At 34.8% G+C, this 19,454-nt stretch overlaps 2 protein-coding genes across 2 annotated transcripts; both read right to left on the reverse strand.

Annotated features, from left to right (window-relative positions):
• Positions 1–242: 242 nt before the first annotated feature.
• LOC120339231 (uncharacterized) lies at positions 243–4,294 on the reverse strand. Its single transcript, XM_039407315.2, has 5 exons — positions 4,062–4,294; positions 3,726–3,795; positions 2,894–3,018; positions 2,095–2,242; positions 243–423 (listed from the first exon to the last, which is right to left on the reverse strand). Exons 1-5 carry the CDS (start codon positions 4,287–4,289, stop codon positions 341–343), a joined length of 654 nt encoding a protein of 217 aa, XP_039263249.2. The 5' UTR covers positions 4,290–4,294; the 3' UTR covers positions 243–340.
• Positions 4,295–4,309: 15 nt separating this feature from the next.
• On the reverse strand, positions 4,310–6,601 carry LOC120339138 (uncharacterized). Its single transcript, XM_078115865.1, has one exon. The coding sequence runs from the start codon at positions 6,454–6,456 to the stop codon at positions 5,110–5,112; it is 1,347 nt and encodes a 448-aa protein (XP_077971991.1). The 5' UTR covers positions 6,457–6,601; the 3' UTR covers positions 4,310–5,109.
• Positions 6,602–19,454: the final 12,853 nt, after the last annotated feature.

Here is a 19,454-nt window from a genome sequence, read left to right on the forward strand (position 1 = left end):
CGCCAGTCAGTTCTTTATCGTCGGCGCCAATGCCATTTCGGGCGATTGTACGTATATTTGGCAAGCCTTATGACGTAATTGTGATGTCATAGTGACGTTATTTTTGGATGACGTAGTCAAATAGGGGTTAGGATTGACATATCAAAAAATTGTTATGCCACGCCCACTAGAAGTAAGTTAAGTACGAAACTACACAGACCCCAAATTAGCGCAAGTCGTGTACAACAATATAAACCCAAAAGTCATATGTAAGCCAGGATTTCATGGCTTGAAATTTATTGATTCACAGTGAAAGAACTTAGACCTAGAGATGAGAAAAATTCCGCCCAGCAAATGGCTATCAGAAAATGTTTTTAAATTCATCTGTTATTATTCTGAAAAGTCCCCTTTGATCATCAATAGGTTCTTCAGTCCCTCTGAATTCTGAAAGATAATAATAATAAGCATTTACAACAGACATTAACGAGATGCATATAAATAAAAAGGAAGGTGCTCCCGAAGTATGCGAACCAAGATGGCGGACATCGGAACGTAACATGGGTAACAGGTTAGGGTTAGGCGATAATTTTTTTCTAATTTTCCTTATTTTAGTCCTATTATCAGTTCGAAGACTAGCCAAGAGTCTCCCGTAGTATTTATACCTAAAATTATGGCCTAACCCTAACCTAGTACACATATTACATTCCGATGTCCGCCATCTTGGTTTGCATACTTCGGGAGCCCCAAAAGGAATGCAGGGCCAAAATGCCCTTTAAAACAGGGTGGTCCAAGATTGCGAGATTGAAGGGTCGCAAAAAATTTAGAGGAGGCCTTTCGAACCGCAGTCAGGAAAACCTAAAAGCGATCAAAATACTGCGAGTTTAGATACTTTTAGATACTCTTAACTGTATTAGAGAATGAGAGTTTACGGTTCCAATCAGCCTATTGTTATGTTGCATCGGTTGCGTTTTTTATTATTTATTTTAAGGAAGATAAATATAGCACAAACAAAGAGTTTTTATTGTTTCTTGCTTTTGGTTACTGTTTAAGATCTGCCTTCCGTCACTGCTGTCACATGGCCCATGCTTGAAAATAGGGGTGTGTTTGTACTAAAATAAAGGCACAAAATGTCCCTCCAGATAAGGAGTTGCTTGACGCATGTCTAAGTTGCGAAGAAGTCCAGATGAAAAGCTAGACTCATCTCATTGGGAGACAAATGCCCCTGAAGAAATACCAAGGCATAATCATGTGGTGAAATGATACTTCCTTGCAGCTATTCAGAAAAATATACAGAAGCGACACCACACCAAAAATCTGGGATTTGTTAGAAACTACAAATATGACTGCCTTTTAATAGCTGATAAAAAGCTAATGAACAACTCAACCGGCTACCGTCACACCTAACATGATATGTATGTATGTTTATTTGCCTCTAATTAAACAGTAAAACAGAGACGGGATACTTGTTCAAGACCTTACTGGCCTAAGACACAGATGTGCGACATGCACCCCTGACAATTATAACAGCAGTTTAGGACTGATACGTTATGAACTTATGATAGGACAACAAACATGAAATAGGCTATACAAATAAAACTTTAGAAAAATACACAAGACAGAGAGGTACGACACAACGACGATATGTACAATATAGTCAGTTAGTTTCTGGCACGTCCATGTCCCAGGTTCCGGTGTGAGAGGATGAAAATCAAGTATAGGTCGCTAGAATGATGTTTTTACAATGAATCTCACAAAACACGTAAAGATTTGTTCGGGACATAAACTTGCCAGAAACCAACGTTGGATGGGACAATGACACGAGAAAAAAATTGTAAAAGAGAATTGTGAAAAATCTTTGTTTAAATCTTTGTTAATCATGGTTTGCACTGGACAAAAGAAACAACAATATAAGGTCTAGCATAAAATACGGGCCAATTTCATGAGCGCTATTCTTTGAAATTTATTGACGATAGTCGCCACGTCTCAGCATGATAGGCATAAATTGGTATTGAATGATCTAGTTTGCATTACTCGGCGAGGACTATAATTTAAAAAACGATTAACCACCTTATCACCCTTCGAAATAGATAAACATGGAAATATATATAATCTTACCTGATAAAATATTATTTGTGGGATTTCTTGAGTCTCTTGACCCAGAATTGTCTGTAACTGATTCCACAGTACCGTCCGGATGAGTTATTGTCACATTTGTTTCAACATTACCATGTGAATTTGTGTGTGAAATTCTTCGCTCTACTGTCTGGAATTAGAAGTTTTTTCTCATGCCATCTCACACTATTTCAAACGAGTGGGAAAATAATATTGGTTGATAAAAAGGAAATATTGTAAGACTTGGTCTAAAAGTCTTTAGAAAAAAAAGGAATAGATAGTTCACTGGTGGGGACTATCAGTGTATTATTCACTTGGAAGATCTGATTGAACATGTTCTCCACACAAGTGTGGTTGCATTTTAAGATTATTGTTTTCAAAGTTTGTGAATTTTATAAAGAAAATGAGTTGAAGAAACATAAATTTACGTCTTTTCTCAGGGGTGTAACATAGAATATAAAGATTTTTATATTTTCATAACAATACAAGGCTTAATGTGTCATTTCCAAAATAAAAATGATTTGAAGATTAATTCTGCAGCCTGCAAAAGATGATGAGAAGTGTAATGCAAAAAGTGTCCATTTTTGGTGTAAGATATTGTGTTGCGTGACAGTCAATCTAAGCCGAAGACAGGTTGCCACTCCTTACACTAAGATAGTTCCAAACGAAATTGTTTGAATTCTTATTTTAAATGTGCAGCAGGCCCTCTCATCCCTACAATTTAGTTTAAAACGCCAAAATCTGAATTATTTTACAGTAGCATGGGTCATCAACCCCTGCTGTAGATAATTCAATGTCTCACCCCATCAGGTCTTGTGACTGTTGATTCGGAATAAGAAATCCCCATGAAAGTGTTTGGGGAATGGTGGTCTGGTCTACTTGTTAAAGTTTTGTCAAGTCCTTGCTTTGATATATCTTCATCTAAGTCTGTAAACAGAATAATACATAAAGTTGACTTTAAGCTATATTTAATCTTGTTCATTCTGAATATGCTCGTGTGTATAAAAAAGCTACAAGTCACCATTACACAAGCATTAATTTTAAAAACAAAATTCAAATACTGTCTACTGAAATTTTAATTGTACTGGCAAGCTATATGACGTGATTGTGACGTAATATTTGGATGACGTAGTCAGGTGGGGGTTAGGAATACCATATACAAAATGGTTATAACAAGCCCATTAGAAGTAACCTACTTGTGGTAGTACTAAACTAGAATAGACTAAACACCTAATTTATTACTATTAACACGGACTCAGTATCGAATCAAAGACCTATGGATGCGAATTTGGGCCCAAACCTATAAACTATTTATCTTAATTAACCCAAATCTAGGATGGTTCATATAAAATTTCCTGCCTAATACATTTTGTTGTAATCCCAAAAATTAATTATATTTGACCCAGTCAAACTATAGTTTTCCCAAATTGACTATCCAAGATTCTCTCAAAAAAAAATAAGGTTATCAACATCAAGGATGTAATTGCCAATAGTTTCCTAGTTTTCAACATGATAAATATTCTAAATTTTCAGGATGCTCTAGTCCTGTGCACTGACACTATTGATTTGCAGTTCTATTTCAGGTCTCATTGAAGATGGTGTATTGATATTAACTATTAATAATCTTAACATACCCCGATCCTCTTGATAAAATCGACTGTCTGCAAAAGATTCTGGTTGGAAGTCATTGAAAAATCTGCTCATCTAAACAAAAAAGTGTCTGGTTGCCTCAGATTCTCAAAAAAATGTTGTAGTCTGACTTTTGTATATATTATTTTTAAGGTGGATAGTAATAGGTGAACTGGAGATACATGTAGGTTTGTTTGTTTGTCATAGACTTTCTGATCTGAAACAGCGAATTGTTTTATTTTACTAACAAATTATCATTTAATGAAACTTGAATTTCCTCGAAAGGGAATGCGATTTTCTTGCCAAAAATAAAAAAATTAAACTAGCAGCAACATATTTACCATTTCATCAAAATGAGATCCAAAAGGGTTCATTCCTTCAAATCCAAACGGAGACGATGGATCTTTATCTTGGTTGAAAAACTGGTCCAAGTTCCTGAAAAGACTTCCAGCTGAAGGCATGCCCTCATGATGGAAAGTGGGATCAAAAGATTGGCTTAGATTTCTGTTTGGTCGCTTTAAAACACTGTTTCTCAAACTAGTCCTCTTTTTTGGCGAAGCTTCTTCCATGACATATTTATATCTAGCAACTAAATATTATTTATAATAAATTACGAATTTTAAATTTATATAAATGAGGCCAAAATGAATTGCACAGTTTCTAATCTCCCCATAAGGTGAAAAGTACAAAATTTAGCAAACAACCGAGAGCAAAAACACAAAATATAGTTTGAAATTTCACACAGGTAACAAAATAGCAGCAGGCTGAACTTTTTGATTTTATCAAGCATAATAATCATCCAGAATGTTCAAGACCTTAATAATTTTCAACACCTCAGACTGATATTTCCTGCTGAATTGGAAATCTATCACAATTTATGAAGACTATTCTTCCACACTATACAAGTTTAAAGCTAATAAAGACCTACTAATTAAAACAATCCAAATTAATTTTAAAAGCACCAAGTACAATCATGATATTATTTTTTATGCTACTGCTTGCAACAAAAATGGGAAGTATCGTAATTATGAATAGTACACATAAAAAATCAAAGTTTCGATGCATAGGCAATTAAAATTTAGAGCTTCAATTTAAAGTACACAATAATGGAAAAATCAGCTAAGAGTAAAATTCACATACAAATAGATAATTTCATGCTAACTACTAAATATTTTATACATTTGCAATTTAGATAACAATATACATACATCTTCTTTACAAAGCCATAACAGCACTCAAAACTATGATATTTCCATATACTCGCAATGCAAAGTGTTTCCTGAAAATATTTATTATGACAAAAATTCTTGAACATTGTTATCAGGTTGACAACATATTTCATCAATTTTGAAATAATTACCCTGAAGACAGTATTGAAAAAATAAGGTTCTATTGACTTTTCTTCTTATTTTTACCAGTTTTTTTTGTCACATCTTGCCTCCTATTTCTTTGACTTTTTTGCATTTCTTCCTTTTTTAGAATTGTTTCATCAACATTCTCTTGAGTTGCAGATCTGCCTAAAGCGTTGTAAAATGCAAATATGCCAAGAAAACAAAATGACCAAATCATAACAATATATTCGACATGATTCTCAAACTTATTACCACATACTGTGTACCAAGACTTTCCAACATCATGCGGATTTGCAGTGAGATTTGGTGCTCCTTCAGGAAGACAATGAAAGTCAATGTAACCTTCATCATAAGATGCTGGGTCAAAATATCGTTGCTTGATATATACAGCACCAGATACAACAGGCATCTTCATGGTTTCCGACCTCGGACCTAGTGTTTCATGCATCCCATGAGACTTAACATACTGTGGCTTGGCGATGACAACTAGAATAATGTAAAATATATAATGAAGTAGAATAGCAATACCAGTTTCGTTATTCCACCAGTATGTTTTAGAAATTTTGTTTTGTGCCCGGGCGTCATTTGTGGGAGTTCTATCTGCATACCAAACGATGGCAAAATACAAACCAAAAACAACAAACATGATATTTTCAGTATGTAGACCAAACCCATCCTTCAGTCCATGATAGATAGGTAGTAGTTGGAAAATTATTGCAAATCCCATAGAGAAAGAGCTAGTAATAATCACACATAACATTTCCTTGAAAAATCCAGACGATTTGTCTTTCGATGTATTTCCAGTGATGACATATCGTGTACCGTGCAGCAAAAACACCAGTGAACTATGGAATGACATGTGAAAGAAATAGCTGGTCCATGGAACCCAATAATGACGGTCAAACAGATTAGGATCAGTATCATGCCACGTCCACCAAACCATTTTTATTCCCATTATATCATATGGGAAGTCAATCAGAACATCAAAGAGACCCACAGCAAATGGTTCTGCCCACCATGGCAGTTTCAATCGACTAGCTGCAATATAAGCATGGGTCACAGTAGCAGGATAAAACAATACAATATACAGGGGAAATCTTCGTCCAGCAAACATCATGAAAGTTTGACTATGCCAGAAATTGTTGATGTCAGGAAGGTTGTAACTCACAAGTTCTGTGACGATTCCATGTAGCAATGTGGCAAGCCAAAAATATGTATATCTGCTATCCAATCCATGTCTAAGAGCAAACATAAGCGAAAGGCTTGCCATTGTAATGACGATCAAATTGACAAATATATATGTTGGTTGATCTTTCCACATTTCCAAGACTGATGGATCATTTACATGAACAAACCAGGACAGCCAGTCATCAAAAGTAGACATACTGATGTTTATCTACTATATCTGTACTATATTGACCAAGATTCTTAACAAAAAGAACAAAGAGTTTAATTGAAGAAGCAACATTAAGCTACTGCTGTACTGCATTACGTTAATGAGTTTTCAAAATTACTTGAATGACTGAATGAGACATGACTGTCTGGGTTTAACTCTATGAGGCAGTGGTTTTCAAATAACAGTCCAATCTGCGAGTTTATATGATTCAGTTATTACTATAATTATGTTACTGTGTTACATTGTCAAAACATAGACACAAATACAGAGTGACTCAAAAAAACAGAACCCATCAATTTCTTAAGTGCTGTACTTCAAATTTTACATTCAAATTTTACATTCAGACATTTATCCTGGCCTGGGTATGACTGTATGATAAATAATAAGATGATTGAATACATCTATATTTATAAGAAAAAGTGTTACCGGTATTTAAAAGACTGGTTAACTGACGTTATCCATCTTTTTTTTTTTAAAGTTCCACGTTGTCTGATTGTGGATTCATAACAGTTTTGTAAAAATAAATAAATGATGAAAAAATAATAAACATAGAAAATAGTTACATATAATAAACAAATATATTCATAAACATTATCCAGTATTATCCAGCAATTCATATTATTCCATTGTTGATTCCAGATAAATTTTCCAATGTTTATCAGCAAATATAAAATTTACATGTTTTTTAATTATTGATAGCAGAAAAATAAAAATTTGTACAATTAGTCATAGATTCTTGCAAATTATGTCAAGTTCTTTTATAAAACTAGGTTTATGTCTAAATTGTTCTATATTTCTCCTTGCTGAAAGGGATTTTTTAATTCTTGTTATGACATTATTAACACTTGGATTAATATTTTTAAAAATAACTGCATTACGTTCCAACCATATTTTATATCTTGTAGTACACAGAAGAAGTACGGTAGGCTATGTTATCAATATCTGTTTGTTGCAAACTTTCCACATCACATTTTCAGAATGAGCTAGAAACAGGGGCGTAGCCAGGGGGAGGGGTTCTGCGGGTCGAAACCATTTTTTTTTTTTTTTTTTATTAGATTTTCATAAAATAAAATAATATTGAATTAATCAATATTAGAAGATAAATAATACATTCATAAAAAGTAATATTTCACACTGTTTGAAATTGTAATCTAATAGTATGACATAAGTAAACAGAAGATTGGAGAAATTTCACATTTTATCTATATACTATACAATCAATTACTAAATAAAATTATATTGAAATAAACAATATCAGTAATACAGTCATGAAGAGTATCACAATGTTTGCATTCGCAATCTAATTATGTTATTAGAAAACTGAGAAAATCTGACATTATATGTATATACCATACAGGGGCAATCATTTAGCAAAAAAAAATCTCACATTTTAGGTATATACCATATAAGGGCAATCATATAGCAAATAGAATAATATTGAAATAACAATTTTTAATTCAGCAATACAGTTATAAAAGGTAATTTCTCACAATGTTTGCAATTGTAGTCTAATAATGTTATAAGAAAACAGCAACATATCACATTTTATGTATTTAAGGAAAGAAAAACAATAATATGTAATTAAATAGCAAAAAGTCACTTGATCGACTATTATATAAATAAATGCCACTTTCTTTTGTGTATCAGGATTTTACTATTTTTCATTGCTATATATTTCTCGTTGTCACGAATAAATTTATAAAAAACATCAAAAATTGGTTTTCGTTTCTGGATCCGGCATCTATATATAAAGAAGCGGGCAGCCAATAGTACACAATTGATGAATTGTATTTCAGGAATGTCATCAAAGCCCATAAAACATTCTTTGATGGAAAGATCAAAATTCAAGTTCTGTCTTAAAAACAATGTCTTAAAAACAATCCACTGGTCTATCTCGGACCAAAATTTACTAGTTATCTCACAATAATAAAATAAATGCAAAAGGGTTTCGATATGTAATTTACAAAATTCACACAAGTTTGATTCTACTATCCCAAATCCATATAAAACATTATTCAGCGTTATAGCTTTATAAAACAGCTTCATTTGAAAAGATCTCAGCTTTGTCTCAATAGCTGATGAATATGAATTTATGAAATATTTATTCCACTGTACACTAGAAATATTGAAAGATTCTTGCCAAAAGGACTTGTACATGTTTGGAGAGACAAACTGTTTCATTATTATTATTTTATAGGTATTTTTGCACGAATAATTTTCAGTGGTGGTTGAAAGAAATTCACTAAAATCAAAGTCACAAATTTCAACATATGATTGCACAATGTCATTCCATTCCTCAGGAATACTACCTATGATTTTGTAATAAGTTCTATAATCATCAACATTATATTGCATGCTATATTCTTCAAGTAGCTCAAAATAAGTATAGAAAGTATTATGAGAAATTAAATGTCTCAATTCAGAAATGCCATGTTCTTTCCATGTAGAAATATAAAAAGGTTTTCTGCTATATTGCAACTTTTTATTGTGCCAGATCGATTGATTAAGTATAGGCACATTCAAAACAATATTCTTATACCAGTATAACATCATGTTTCTAATAGTGATAAATGGAATATTTTTCATAAAATGGGAGTTCCAGAATAAATTCCCCTTTAACAAGGATGTGAAATCAAGATTCTTCAAATAATTAAGTTCTACAAGCTTCCATTTACAAACTTTGGTGTCATCTAATAAAAACCCCACCCACTTAATTTTTTGAGCTATTATAAAACTATGGACATCAATCATGTCAATACCACCCAACATTTTTGGACCAATTAGTGTTTTTCTTTTGACTCGCTCCCACTTAGAATTCCATAAAAAATGATATAGTGCAGCGTTTAGTGATTTAATATATCTGTCTGGAATGAAAACAGGTAAATAAGTAAAACTGTAGGTGAAAAGCGAAGCAATTAGTGTCTTAATTATACACACTTTACCTAGTAATGTAAGATTCCTCATTTTCCACACTTGGATAACATTTTTAGCTTTAATTATGATTTGAGGGAAGTTTACTTCAAATAATTTTGACAAGTCAGCAGGGATATTCACTCCAAGAAATTTTAATGAGTCAGTCACTTCAAGTCTAAAATTTGAAATGTAATCCATGTTTATAGGTTTTCCAATTTGCATTATGTGTGATTTCTCCAGATTAGTTTTACATCCAGAAATATCACCGAAAACATTTAAAATATTAAACAGGTTTTTAGCACTGGTACTTGATCCATCTGTAAACACAGTTGTGTCATCAGCCGCCATTGCTATTTTGATAGTCGAATCGCCAATTCGTATTCCCTTGATTCCTTCATCTGCTCTGACCATAATTGCCAAAATTTCTATGCAGCTCAAAAAAAGGTACCGGTATGGAGAAAGTGGATCCCCTTCTTTTAAGCCTCTTTGTAATATAAAGTTGTTGGATATGTAGTTGTTATTTATAACACAGGATGTGCTGTCTTTGTACATGATCTTGATCCAAGATATAAAATTTCGCTGAAAGCCAAATTTTTCAAGAACGTTGAATAAAAAGGGCCATTCAACACTATCGAACGCTTTACAAATGTCCAAATTAAAAATTGCACCAGGTATATTATGATGTGACGTATAATTTACCAAATCACATACCAATCTAATATTTTCTCCCATTTGCCTGCCTTTGAGAAATCCTCTTTGATCTTCATTGATGATATTATTCATTACTTTCTGCATTTGTGTAGTCAATAATTTACTTAAAATCTTATAGTCCACATTAAGCAATGTAATGGGTCTATAGTTTTTGATATAATTCCTTTCTTTATTCTTCTTCAATATTAAAGAAATCAATCCACTGCGTTGGCTATCACTAAGTGTTCCTGTAGACCAAGAATAATTATAGGAGTTCAATAGAGGAACCTTGATTTCATCCCAGAACTTTTTGTAAAATTCACAAGGAATTCCGTCCATGCCCGGGCTTTCATTATCTTTCATCGAAAAGAGTGCTTTCTTACAATCGGCCATTGAAATCGAGCCGTCACATTTTTTAGATGTTTCATCTGCCATTTCTGGAATGTTTAAGTAATTTAAAACATTATCAATCTCGTTTTCCTGTGGCATATTTGAACAAAAAAAATGTTCATAGTAATTACATATTTTGTTTAATATAATCGTTTGATCTGTCTCTGTATGATTGTCGATTGTTAGTCTTGTAATAGATGAATTTGACTTTCTCCTCTTTTCTAATCCAAAAAAATATTTGGAGTTCTTTTCACCATTTTCAGCCCAATTAGCCTTACTTCGTATGATGCATCCTCTAGTAATATCTTGATACAAATTGTCATATTCCTTTTGTTTTAGCAACAGATTGTTGTATGTCTGCTCAGAGTTATCTATTAAGAGTAGTGTCTGCAAATTATTCATGTCGTTTTCTATCTTAGTCATCAGTTTATTTCTTTGTCTTTTTTTTCTGCATGAGTAAGCAATAGTTTCTCCTCGAATTACGCATTTTAAGGTGTCCCAAAAAAGATGAGGATTGACAGGCTGATGAGAATGATCATATATGGTATTAGATATAACGGTTCTTATTGAATTAACATAATCTTCATCATAGAGTAGGCTGCAATTAAATTTCCAGTATCCACTACCACGTGGTGTTGGGTTGAGCTGAAGATCCAAAGTGCAAAGGGAATGGTCAGATCTTATACTTGGTACAGTATTACAGGCTTTTACTTTTTCAAAAAGAGTATTTGATAATAAAAAAAATCAATTCTGGTAAGAATCTTAGCTGGTTTTTGTAGATGTGAATAAGATTTTTCTGTAGGATGAGTTATACGAAATGCATCACATAAATCATATTCACTTATAATATTCAGAACAGTTTCTCTAGATTTTTGATTACTATGTATCGTCCTTCCACCATGTTTGTCCAAGTTATTATTCAATACAAGGTTGAAATCGCCCCCAATTACTAGGTGATCATATTCAATATTATCTAAAACTTCAATAAATTCTTCGAAAAATTCAGGCTTGTCCACATTGGGACCGTATAGATTTAGAAGACCAATTTTTTGACCTCCAATAGTTGTTTCCAGAGCAATGTATCTTCCATTTGAGTCTATTAGTGTTTTATGTATACTATAATTGACATTTATGTTGAACAAAATTGCTACTCCACAGGATTTACTTGTATGATGGCTGAATACACCAGTACCTCCCCATTCTTTTAACCATAGATTTTCATCTTTATCTGTTCCATGAGTTTCTTGCAAGAAAATCATGTCTAGTTTTTTTCTTTTGAGGAATGTAAAAATTTGTTTCCTTTTTTCAAAGTTTGCTATTCCCCCTGTATTGAAGGAACCTATATTTAGTGCTGTACTATCCATTAGTCAGAGAATCACAATTTCCAGAGCAATGTATCTTCCATTTGAGTCTATTAGTGTTTTATGTATACTATAATTGACATTTATGTTGAACAAAATTGCTACTCCACAGGATTTACTTGTATGATGGCTGAATACACCAGTACCTCCCCATTCTTTTAACCATAGATTTTCATCTTTATCTGTTCCATGAGTTTCTTGCAAGAAAATCATGTCTAGTTTTTTTCTTTTGAGGAATGTAAAAATTTGTTTCCTTTTTTCAAAGTTTGCTATTCCCCCTGTATTGAAGGAACCTATATTTCAACAGGGGTGATAACTTTTTTGTGGCTTTGGAGCCAGGCCACACAAAAGGGGCCAGGCCACGGAGAAAATGGGGCCAGGCCACAGAGAAAATGGGGCCAGGCCACGGACAAATTGGGGCCAGGCCACGGAGAAAATGGGGCCAGGCCTCAGAATATTTGGGGCCAGGCCAGCGCAATGGTAATGTTAAGACATCCGTATTTGTTTAGTTATATTTTTGTTTATAAGTAATGTGGAAACTGGTAATGTTAAGACATGTACGGTACTTGTACAATTGAACCGTATCGTATGTTACAACCAGGGAAAATGCTGTATTCGAACACTTACTCATTACAAATGTAGAGGTATAAGTTTATTTCGACTCCATAATCAGCAATAGACGATAAAATAATAGATAAAAACAAATGATAGAGTAACTGATTATAGAATCGGGAAAGCAAACAAAACCTCAAGTAAAGTTTGAAGCCTACATATTTTAGATGGAAAGGTATTGAAAAAAGAAGTAGTACGTGTTCGCTCACCCAATGTATTACTTATGTGAGGGGGTTATATTGCGAGCGATACATTATCGATATTGCATACCTTTTTGTGATTGTTATTTTTTTAGCAAATATGTGTTGTTATTTAATTATTTTCATACAATACATGGTTAATAGATCAGTGAATAATTCCAGTGACTCAAATGCTATTATTAAATGAAGTCCGTACTGACAAATTGTGTAGTTCTACCTGTATTGCATAGGCAATTGACAGGGGTTTACACGCTAAGATATTTTAGATTTGTAATACAAATTGCAGGCACAACATATCGGTAGCTATCACAACCACTAGTATCCCAATACTCAACATACAAAAAAGACTACTCTTCTCCGTTATACATTATCCCTAACAGAAAACAAGATCCATGCATACCAGTTGATTAACTGTTTCATTTATTGGAAAATATGCAAAAAAAAATTGCAAACACCAGATTGGCAGGATTCCAACATAATCTTTTTTAAAATAAGATTCATCTCCGAGGGAGTCCTTTTTGTTAGCATCTTAAGACTTTCCTATTACCGATAATTACTTCAATTATATTTAGCGTAATGAATATCAGGGATAAATGTTCAATCATAAGACTGTTTTTTCAATATAAGTCATCATAGATATATCGGAAAAGTAACAGTAGTACAAACGCATATTAGATAATCATAAGCAAGGAAATTGTAAGACTCTTTTGACTGGAACTGGTTTAGAGATTCAAGGGAAAATTCGCAAAATTCAATTTGGTATTTTTTCAGATTTGTTTTTAGCAACTACACTGGTAAGGTTGAGTATCTCCTACACAATATAAAACCAAAATTATATAGAGTCTGTATTGTTGTCATCATGATTTAATTTCTTCTTCTCTCCAAGCTATAAACAAAAAAATTATGTTAAAATTCTTGATGGTCCGGCAAACTTGTAGCACTTTAGTGCGTATGCACAGTAATGGTCAAAAGACTTTGCGCGTAGGGCAAAAATAATGTGACGAAGTCTCTTGGCTAAGACCCATCGGGTTACCATTTCCCAGAAAACTGGCGGGCCGATCGGGAAGAAACTTGGCATGTAGTAGGGGGCAGTTATCGAACTAACAAATAAAAATTTTCAGAACGATCGGGCCAAAGGAAGTGGGCCAAAACGGGCTTTTGGTGGCCCAAATTTAAGGTTGCGTGTCATTAATTATTTCAGGCTGTCAATCAAGTCACGCAAGAGTGATTTTGGGGTTTAGAAGCCGTTTAGCTGCGTTTCCGGGGCCAAAAAGCGTTTGCCCGAGTATTGGGATTTTTTCCAAGTGTAATTGGGGGTGGGGGCACTGCCACCGCCCCCCCAGTGGTGAGAAAACGTGTGGAAAGCCACGCCCACTTAGGTAATATGGTTTTTGGGCTATTAGGAGCACTTGGAATTGGTTTTTGGGCAAAGTGATGATTAAATCTCAAAGGGACTAATATATAGAATATTTCACCACCTGAATCTTGGGAAATCCCCCTCCCAATCGCCCTCCAGTGGCGTAAGAAGGTTGCGCACCTAAAAATGAAGCTATCGAGAAATAAAATAGATAGGTATGTTGGGAAAATTTAGTTTAATGCCTTTTTCAAGAAATTTTTTTTCTCTCACTCCCCAGTCATGGTCTAGTGATTTTGGCTTATTGCAGGCCTCTGAAAGGACCTGTTGAGAAAGTAAAGGCATGGGCATGTTTAGAAAAATTATTTGAATCTATTTTGAAAGAAATTTTATTTCTTCATCTCCACAGTCACGCTCCAGTGATTTCACGTTATATCTCGAGAATGGTAGAAGGTAGAGGTGCCATATTCGGGTCATACAAGGTAGTTGAGGTCTAGTTTATGTCAAAAAAAATTCGTCACGGTTGAGTGATCACGGACCTTAAAATTGGAAAAATTCGACTCCGGTTAGGGGTGATCAGTTTATTACAGGGTATTTGAACTTCTTAATGGACTAGAGTAGTCGGGGGCACAGCGCCGGACGAATTTCCGTCATTCGTCCGGCGCAACGACCCGGGTCCTCCAAAAAACTCCAAACAAACATATGCTTCTTAATTTACTAAAAATATTTCCATACATTTCCCCTCGCGGGTAGCGCAGCGACCTTCCCCTGGATGGTCAGGCAAACTTGTAGCACTTTAGTGCGAAAGCACAGTAGTGGTCGAAAGCCTTTGCTCGTAGAGCAAAAATAATGTGACGAAGTCTGTTAAGAGATAGCGTTAGAATTACCATTTCCCAGAAAACTGGCGGACCAATCGGGACGAAATTTGGCATGAAGTGGGAGGTAGTTACCAAACGAACACAGAAAATTTTTGGGAGCGATCGGGCCAAAGGAAGTGGGCCAAAACGGGATTGTAGTGGCCCGGAGCTTCTTATTGGTCAATCAGCTGTCAGTCAAGTCACGCAAGAGTGAGTTTGGGGTTAGAGGCCGTTTGCCTCTCTTTCCGGGGCCAGAAAGTGTTTGCCCGAGTATTGGGAATTTTTCCAAGTATTTTTGGCGGTGGGGGCTGTGCCCCCACGCCTCTGTGGTGAGAAAACTCGTGCAAAGCCACGCCCACTTAGGTTCTATTGTTTTTAGGCAATTCTGAGGCATGTGAATGGGATTTTGGGCAAAGTATTGCCTAATTCTCGAAGAATATAACTAATTGTAATTTTCTTTACCCAATAATCGGTGCTTCCCCCTCCCAATCGCCCTCCAGTGGCGAAAGAAGGTTGCGTACCTAAAATTGAAGCTATCGAGAAATAAAATAGATGGGCATGGTTGGAAAATTTGGTTTAACATTATTTTAAAGAAATTTTTTTTCTCCCACTCCCCAGTCACGCTTTAGTGATTTTGGCTTATTATAGGCTTCTGAAGGGACTTATTAAGAAAGTAAAGGCATGGGCATGTTTAGAAAAATTATTTGAAGCCATTTTAGAAGAAATTTTTTTTCTCCAGTACCTCAGTCACGCTCCAGTGATTTTACGTTATATCTCAAGAATGGTAAAAGGTAGAGGTGCCATATTTGGGTCTTACAAGGTAGTTGAGGTCTAGTTTGTGTCAAAAAAATTTCGTCACGGTTGAGTGATCACGGACTTTAAAATTGGAAAAATTCGACTCCGGTTAGGGGTGATCAGTTTATTACGTGGTATTTGAACTTCTTAATGGACTAGAGGTGTCGGGGGCAGAGCGCCGGACGAATTTCCAACATTCGTCCGGCGCAACGACCCGGGTCCTTCAACAAACTTCAAACAAACATCTGCTTCTTAATTTACTAAAAATACTTCTATACATATCCCCTCGCGGGTAGCGTAGCGACCTCCCCTGGATGACTTGAGTGGTTTATTATTTTACAGTACTGGGAATCAAAATACCTATTTCACCAATAAATACTTTTTAATCCTGCACACCATTTTGAGAATACAGGTAAAACGTAAAATTAAATGGTAGTGATATTAGGGAGTGGGGTTTTATGGCACGGTTGTTAGCAACAATATGGGATGAAATTTATCTAACAGAAGGAAGTATGTAGGTTTCATATAGAATTATTACATCATTTTTATCATTGTCAACTAGTCAATTCAAATCTAACGAAGATTCAATAAAACATGGTGTTTATTCGACTAGACCAGGGGTTCTCAACCTTTTTTCTGCAAAATACCCCCCCCCCGAACAAATTTGTGATATATCGATTAACAATTTGTTGAAACAACAATTTATTGACCAGATAAAACTAAATTTAATTTCCCTGTTACTAATATTGCCCTAACTAATAAAATCCCTTTCAAGTTTCAATAAGGATATCACTCTCTCCAGTGCTCGCAGCACGCTGTATTTTCTGTGAATTTCACATTGTTTACGTCACAATCACAACAACGCAAGATCAGGGAAAAACTATGTTTCAATTGGCACGCATTTTCCTCTGGTAGTAATAAAGGATATTAAAAACAGCAACACACAAAAACTCGACTGCCATCCAAGTACCCCCTGAAATCTTTTCGCGAACCTCAGGTTGAGAACCCCTGGACTAAAGACTGCTTGGTCCATCCCTGATTTGTATACATCGCAGATCACTTATTATCAAAAACTCATTAGGTTAGGAAACAAATGGAATGGGCCAATTTTTATATTCTATTCTGTTTTTACTTATTGTTGCATATGTCCTGCTATAAAGCTCAGTACAAACAATACGTCAAACTAACATTGAGACTAATGAAACATTGAAACATTGAAACTAACATACTCATATCAGCATATATACTGAACAAAAAACAATAATTCCCCAAAAAGTGAAACAAATCTTATGGTACTATTGTTGTAAAGTAACTTAACCATCATTACAAACCTGTTATATGAAATAAAAACTATGACTATTCCACTTCCGACAACATTCAGACATTGCGTCCCCGAATCACCTCGCTGTATGAATCCACTTTTCAAACTGCACTTCCCGGCAACAAATTTCAAAGTATTTACTTTTCAGACAGTCAAACATGATTTCATACTATTATGGTTACCTGTAACTTGAAGATCTTTACTAACCTGTTGAAAACCATGAAAAAAAAAATACAAAATCATCTCCATAACAGAAATCAAGTATGGCTCCATATACAGATATACCATATTTCCCCAAAAATAAGACTGGGTCTCATTTCAATTTTCTTCCGAAAAATAACACTAGGGCTTATTTTCGGGGGATATCTTATATTTTTATTTATTAAAAACAAACTTAAAAAGTAGAGAATTACGAGATTTTCAAATATACAAACTATGAACCTATATATATATATTATAACCTATATATGAACCTCGGTTAAATGTGATTCAAGCGAATTCTTTTCACTAATAAGGTTTGCCTGTACCTTCAAGATCATCACTAACCTGTTAAACACACAAAAAATAAGACTAATCCACACCTCATAACAGAATTTGAGTGTGGCTCCATATTACTGAACTGCTCAAGTCTGTGGCTCCATTTTCTATCCTGTATTTCCAGGCAATAAATTCTCGGTTAAATGTGACTCAAGCGCATTCTTTTCACTAATAAGGTTTGCCTGTACCTTCAAGATCATCACTAACCTGTTAAACACACAAAAAATAAGACTAATCCACACCTCATAACAGAATTTGAGTGTGGCTCCATATTACTGAACTGCTCAAGTCTGTGGCTCCATTTTCTATCCTGTATTTCCAGGCAATAAATTCTCGGTTAAATGTGATTCAAGCGCATTCTTTTCACTAATAAGGTTTGCCTGTACCTTCAAGATCATTACTAACCTGTTAAACACACAAAAAATAAGACTAATCCACACCTCATAACAGAATTTGAGTGTGGCTCCATATTACTGAACTGCTCAAGTCTGTGGCTCCATTTTCTATCCTGTATTTCCAGGCAATAAATTCTCGGTTAAATGTGATTCAAGCGCATTCTTTTCACTAATAAGGTTTGCCTGTACCTTCAAGATCATTACTAACCTGTTAAACACACAAAAAATAAGACTAATCCACTTCTCAAAACGAATTTGAGTGTGGCTCCATATTACTGAACTGCTCTAGTCTGTGGCTCCATTTTCTATCCTGTATTTCCAGGCAATAAATTCTCGGTTAAAGGTGATTCAAGCGTATTCTTTTCACTAATTAGGTTTGCCTGGACCTTCAAGATCATCACTAACCTGTTAAACACACAAAAAATAAGACTAATCCACTTCTCAAAACGAATTTGAGTGTGGCTCCATATTACTGAACTGCTCTAGTCTGTGGCTCCATTTTCTATCCTGTATTTCCAGGCAATAAATTCTCGGTTAAATGTGATTCAAGCGTATTCTTTTCACTAATAAGGTTTGCCTGTACCTTCAAGATCATTACTAACCTGTTAAACACACAAAAAATAAGACTAATCCACTTCTCAAAACGAATTTGAGTGTGGCTCTATATTACTGAACTGCTCTAGTCTGTGGCTCCATTTTCTATCCTGTATTTCCAGGCAATAAATTCTCGGTTAAATGTGATTCAAGCGTATTCTTTTCACTAATTAGGTTTGCCTGTACCTTCAAGATCATCATTAACCTGTTAAACAAACAAAAAATAGGACTAATCACCTTTTCATACCAGAATTTGAGTGTGGCTCCGTATTACTGCATAGCACCATGGCCTGGCCTGGCCTGGCCCCGATTTCTCCGTGGCCCGGCCCCAATTTCTCCGTGGCCTGGCCCCAATTTCTCCGTGGCCTGGCCCCATTTCAGTGGCCTGGCCCCAAAGCCACAAAAAAGTGACCACTCCCTCTCCTATATTTAGTGCTGTACTATCCATTAGTCAGAGAATCACAATTATAGTTTGCTTGGTAATTACCACAGGTACATGAAGGACCATTTTCTGCTGCACTTATTATACCACAGGAACAAAAAGTTATTATTTGATTGCAATGAACATTATCACATTTTTTAAACATACCTTTTACAGGTGGCATGATTAATGAAGAACAATGACATTTGATGTAGACAGTTGAACAGGTTTTGCACTTCAGTAAATTATTTTCCCATTCACTTATTTCTAAACAGCAAGGTGAATAATTGACTAATTGCTGGCACAAGTTGCAAGGAATAGGGGTATTGATATTTGCCACGTCTTTGGGTAGAGCAAAATAACCATCATTCTGACAGCACTGTTTGAGAATCAAATTCGATGTGCTACAGTATTCACACATGACCTCTTTTGATTCATCAGAGAGTATTATTTCTGATCCGCATTTGGCACACATTAGAAGTTTACTGGTTTCCTCATCTATCATATTTACCTCATGTCCATCACTAGATACATTGTCAAATTTTC

The sequence above is a fragment of the Styela clava genome, chromosome 9 (assembly GCF_964204865.1).
Source record: "Styela clava chromosome 9, kaStyClav1.hap1.2, whole genome shotgun sequence".
NCBI classification, from domain to species: domain Eukaryota; kingdom Metazoa; phylum Chordata; class Ascidiacea; order Stolidobranchia; family Styelidae; genus Styela; species Styela clava.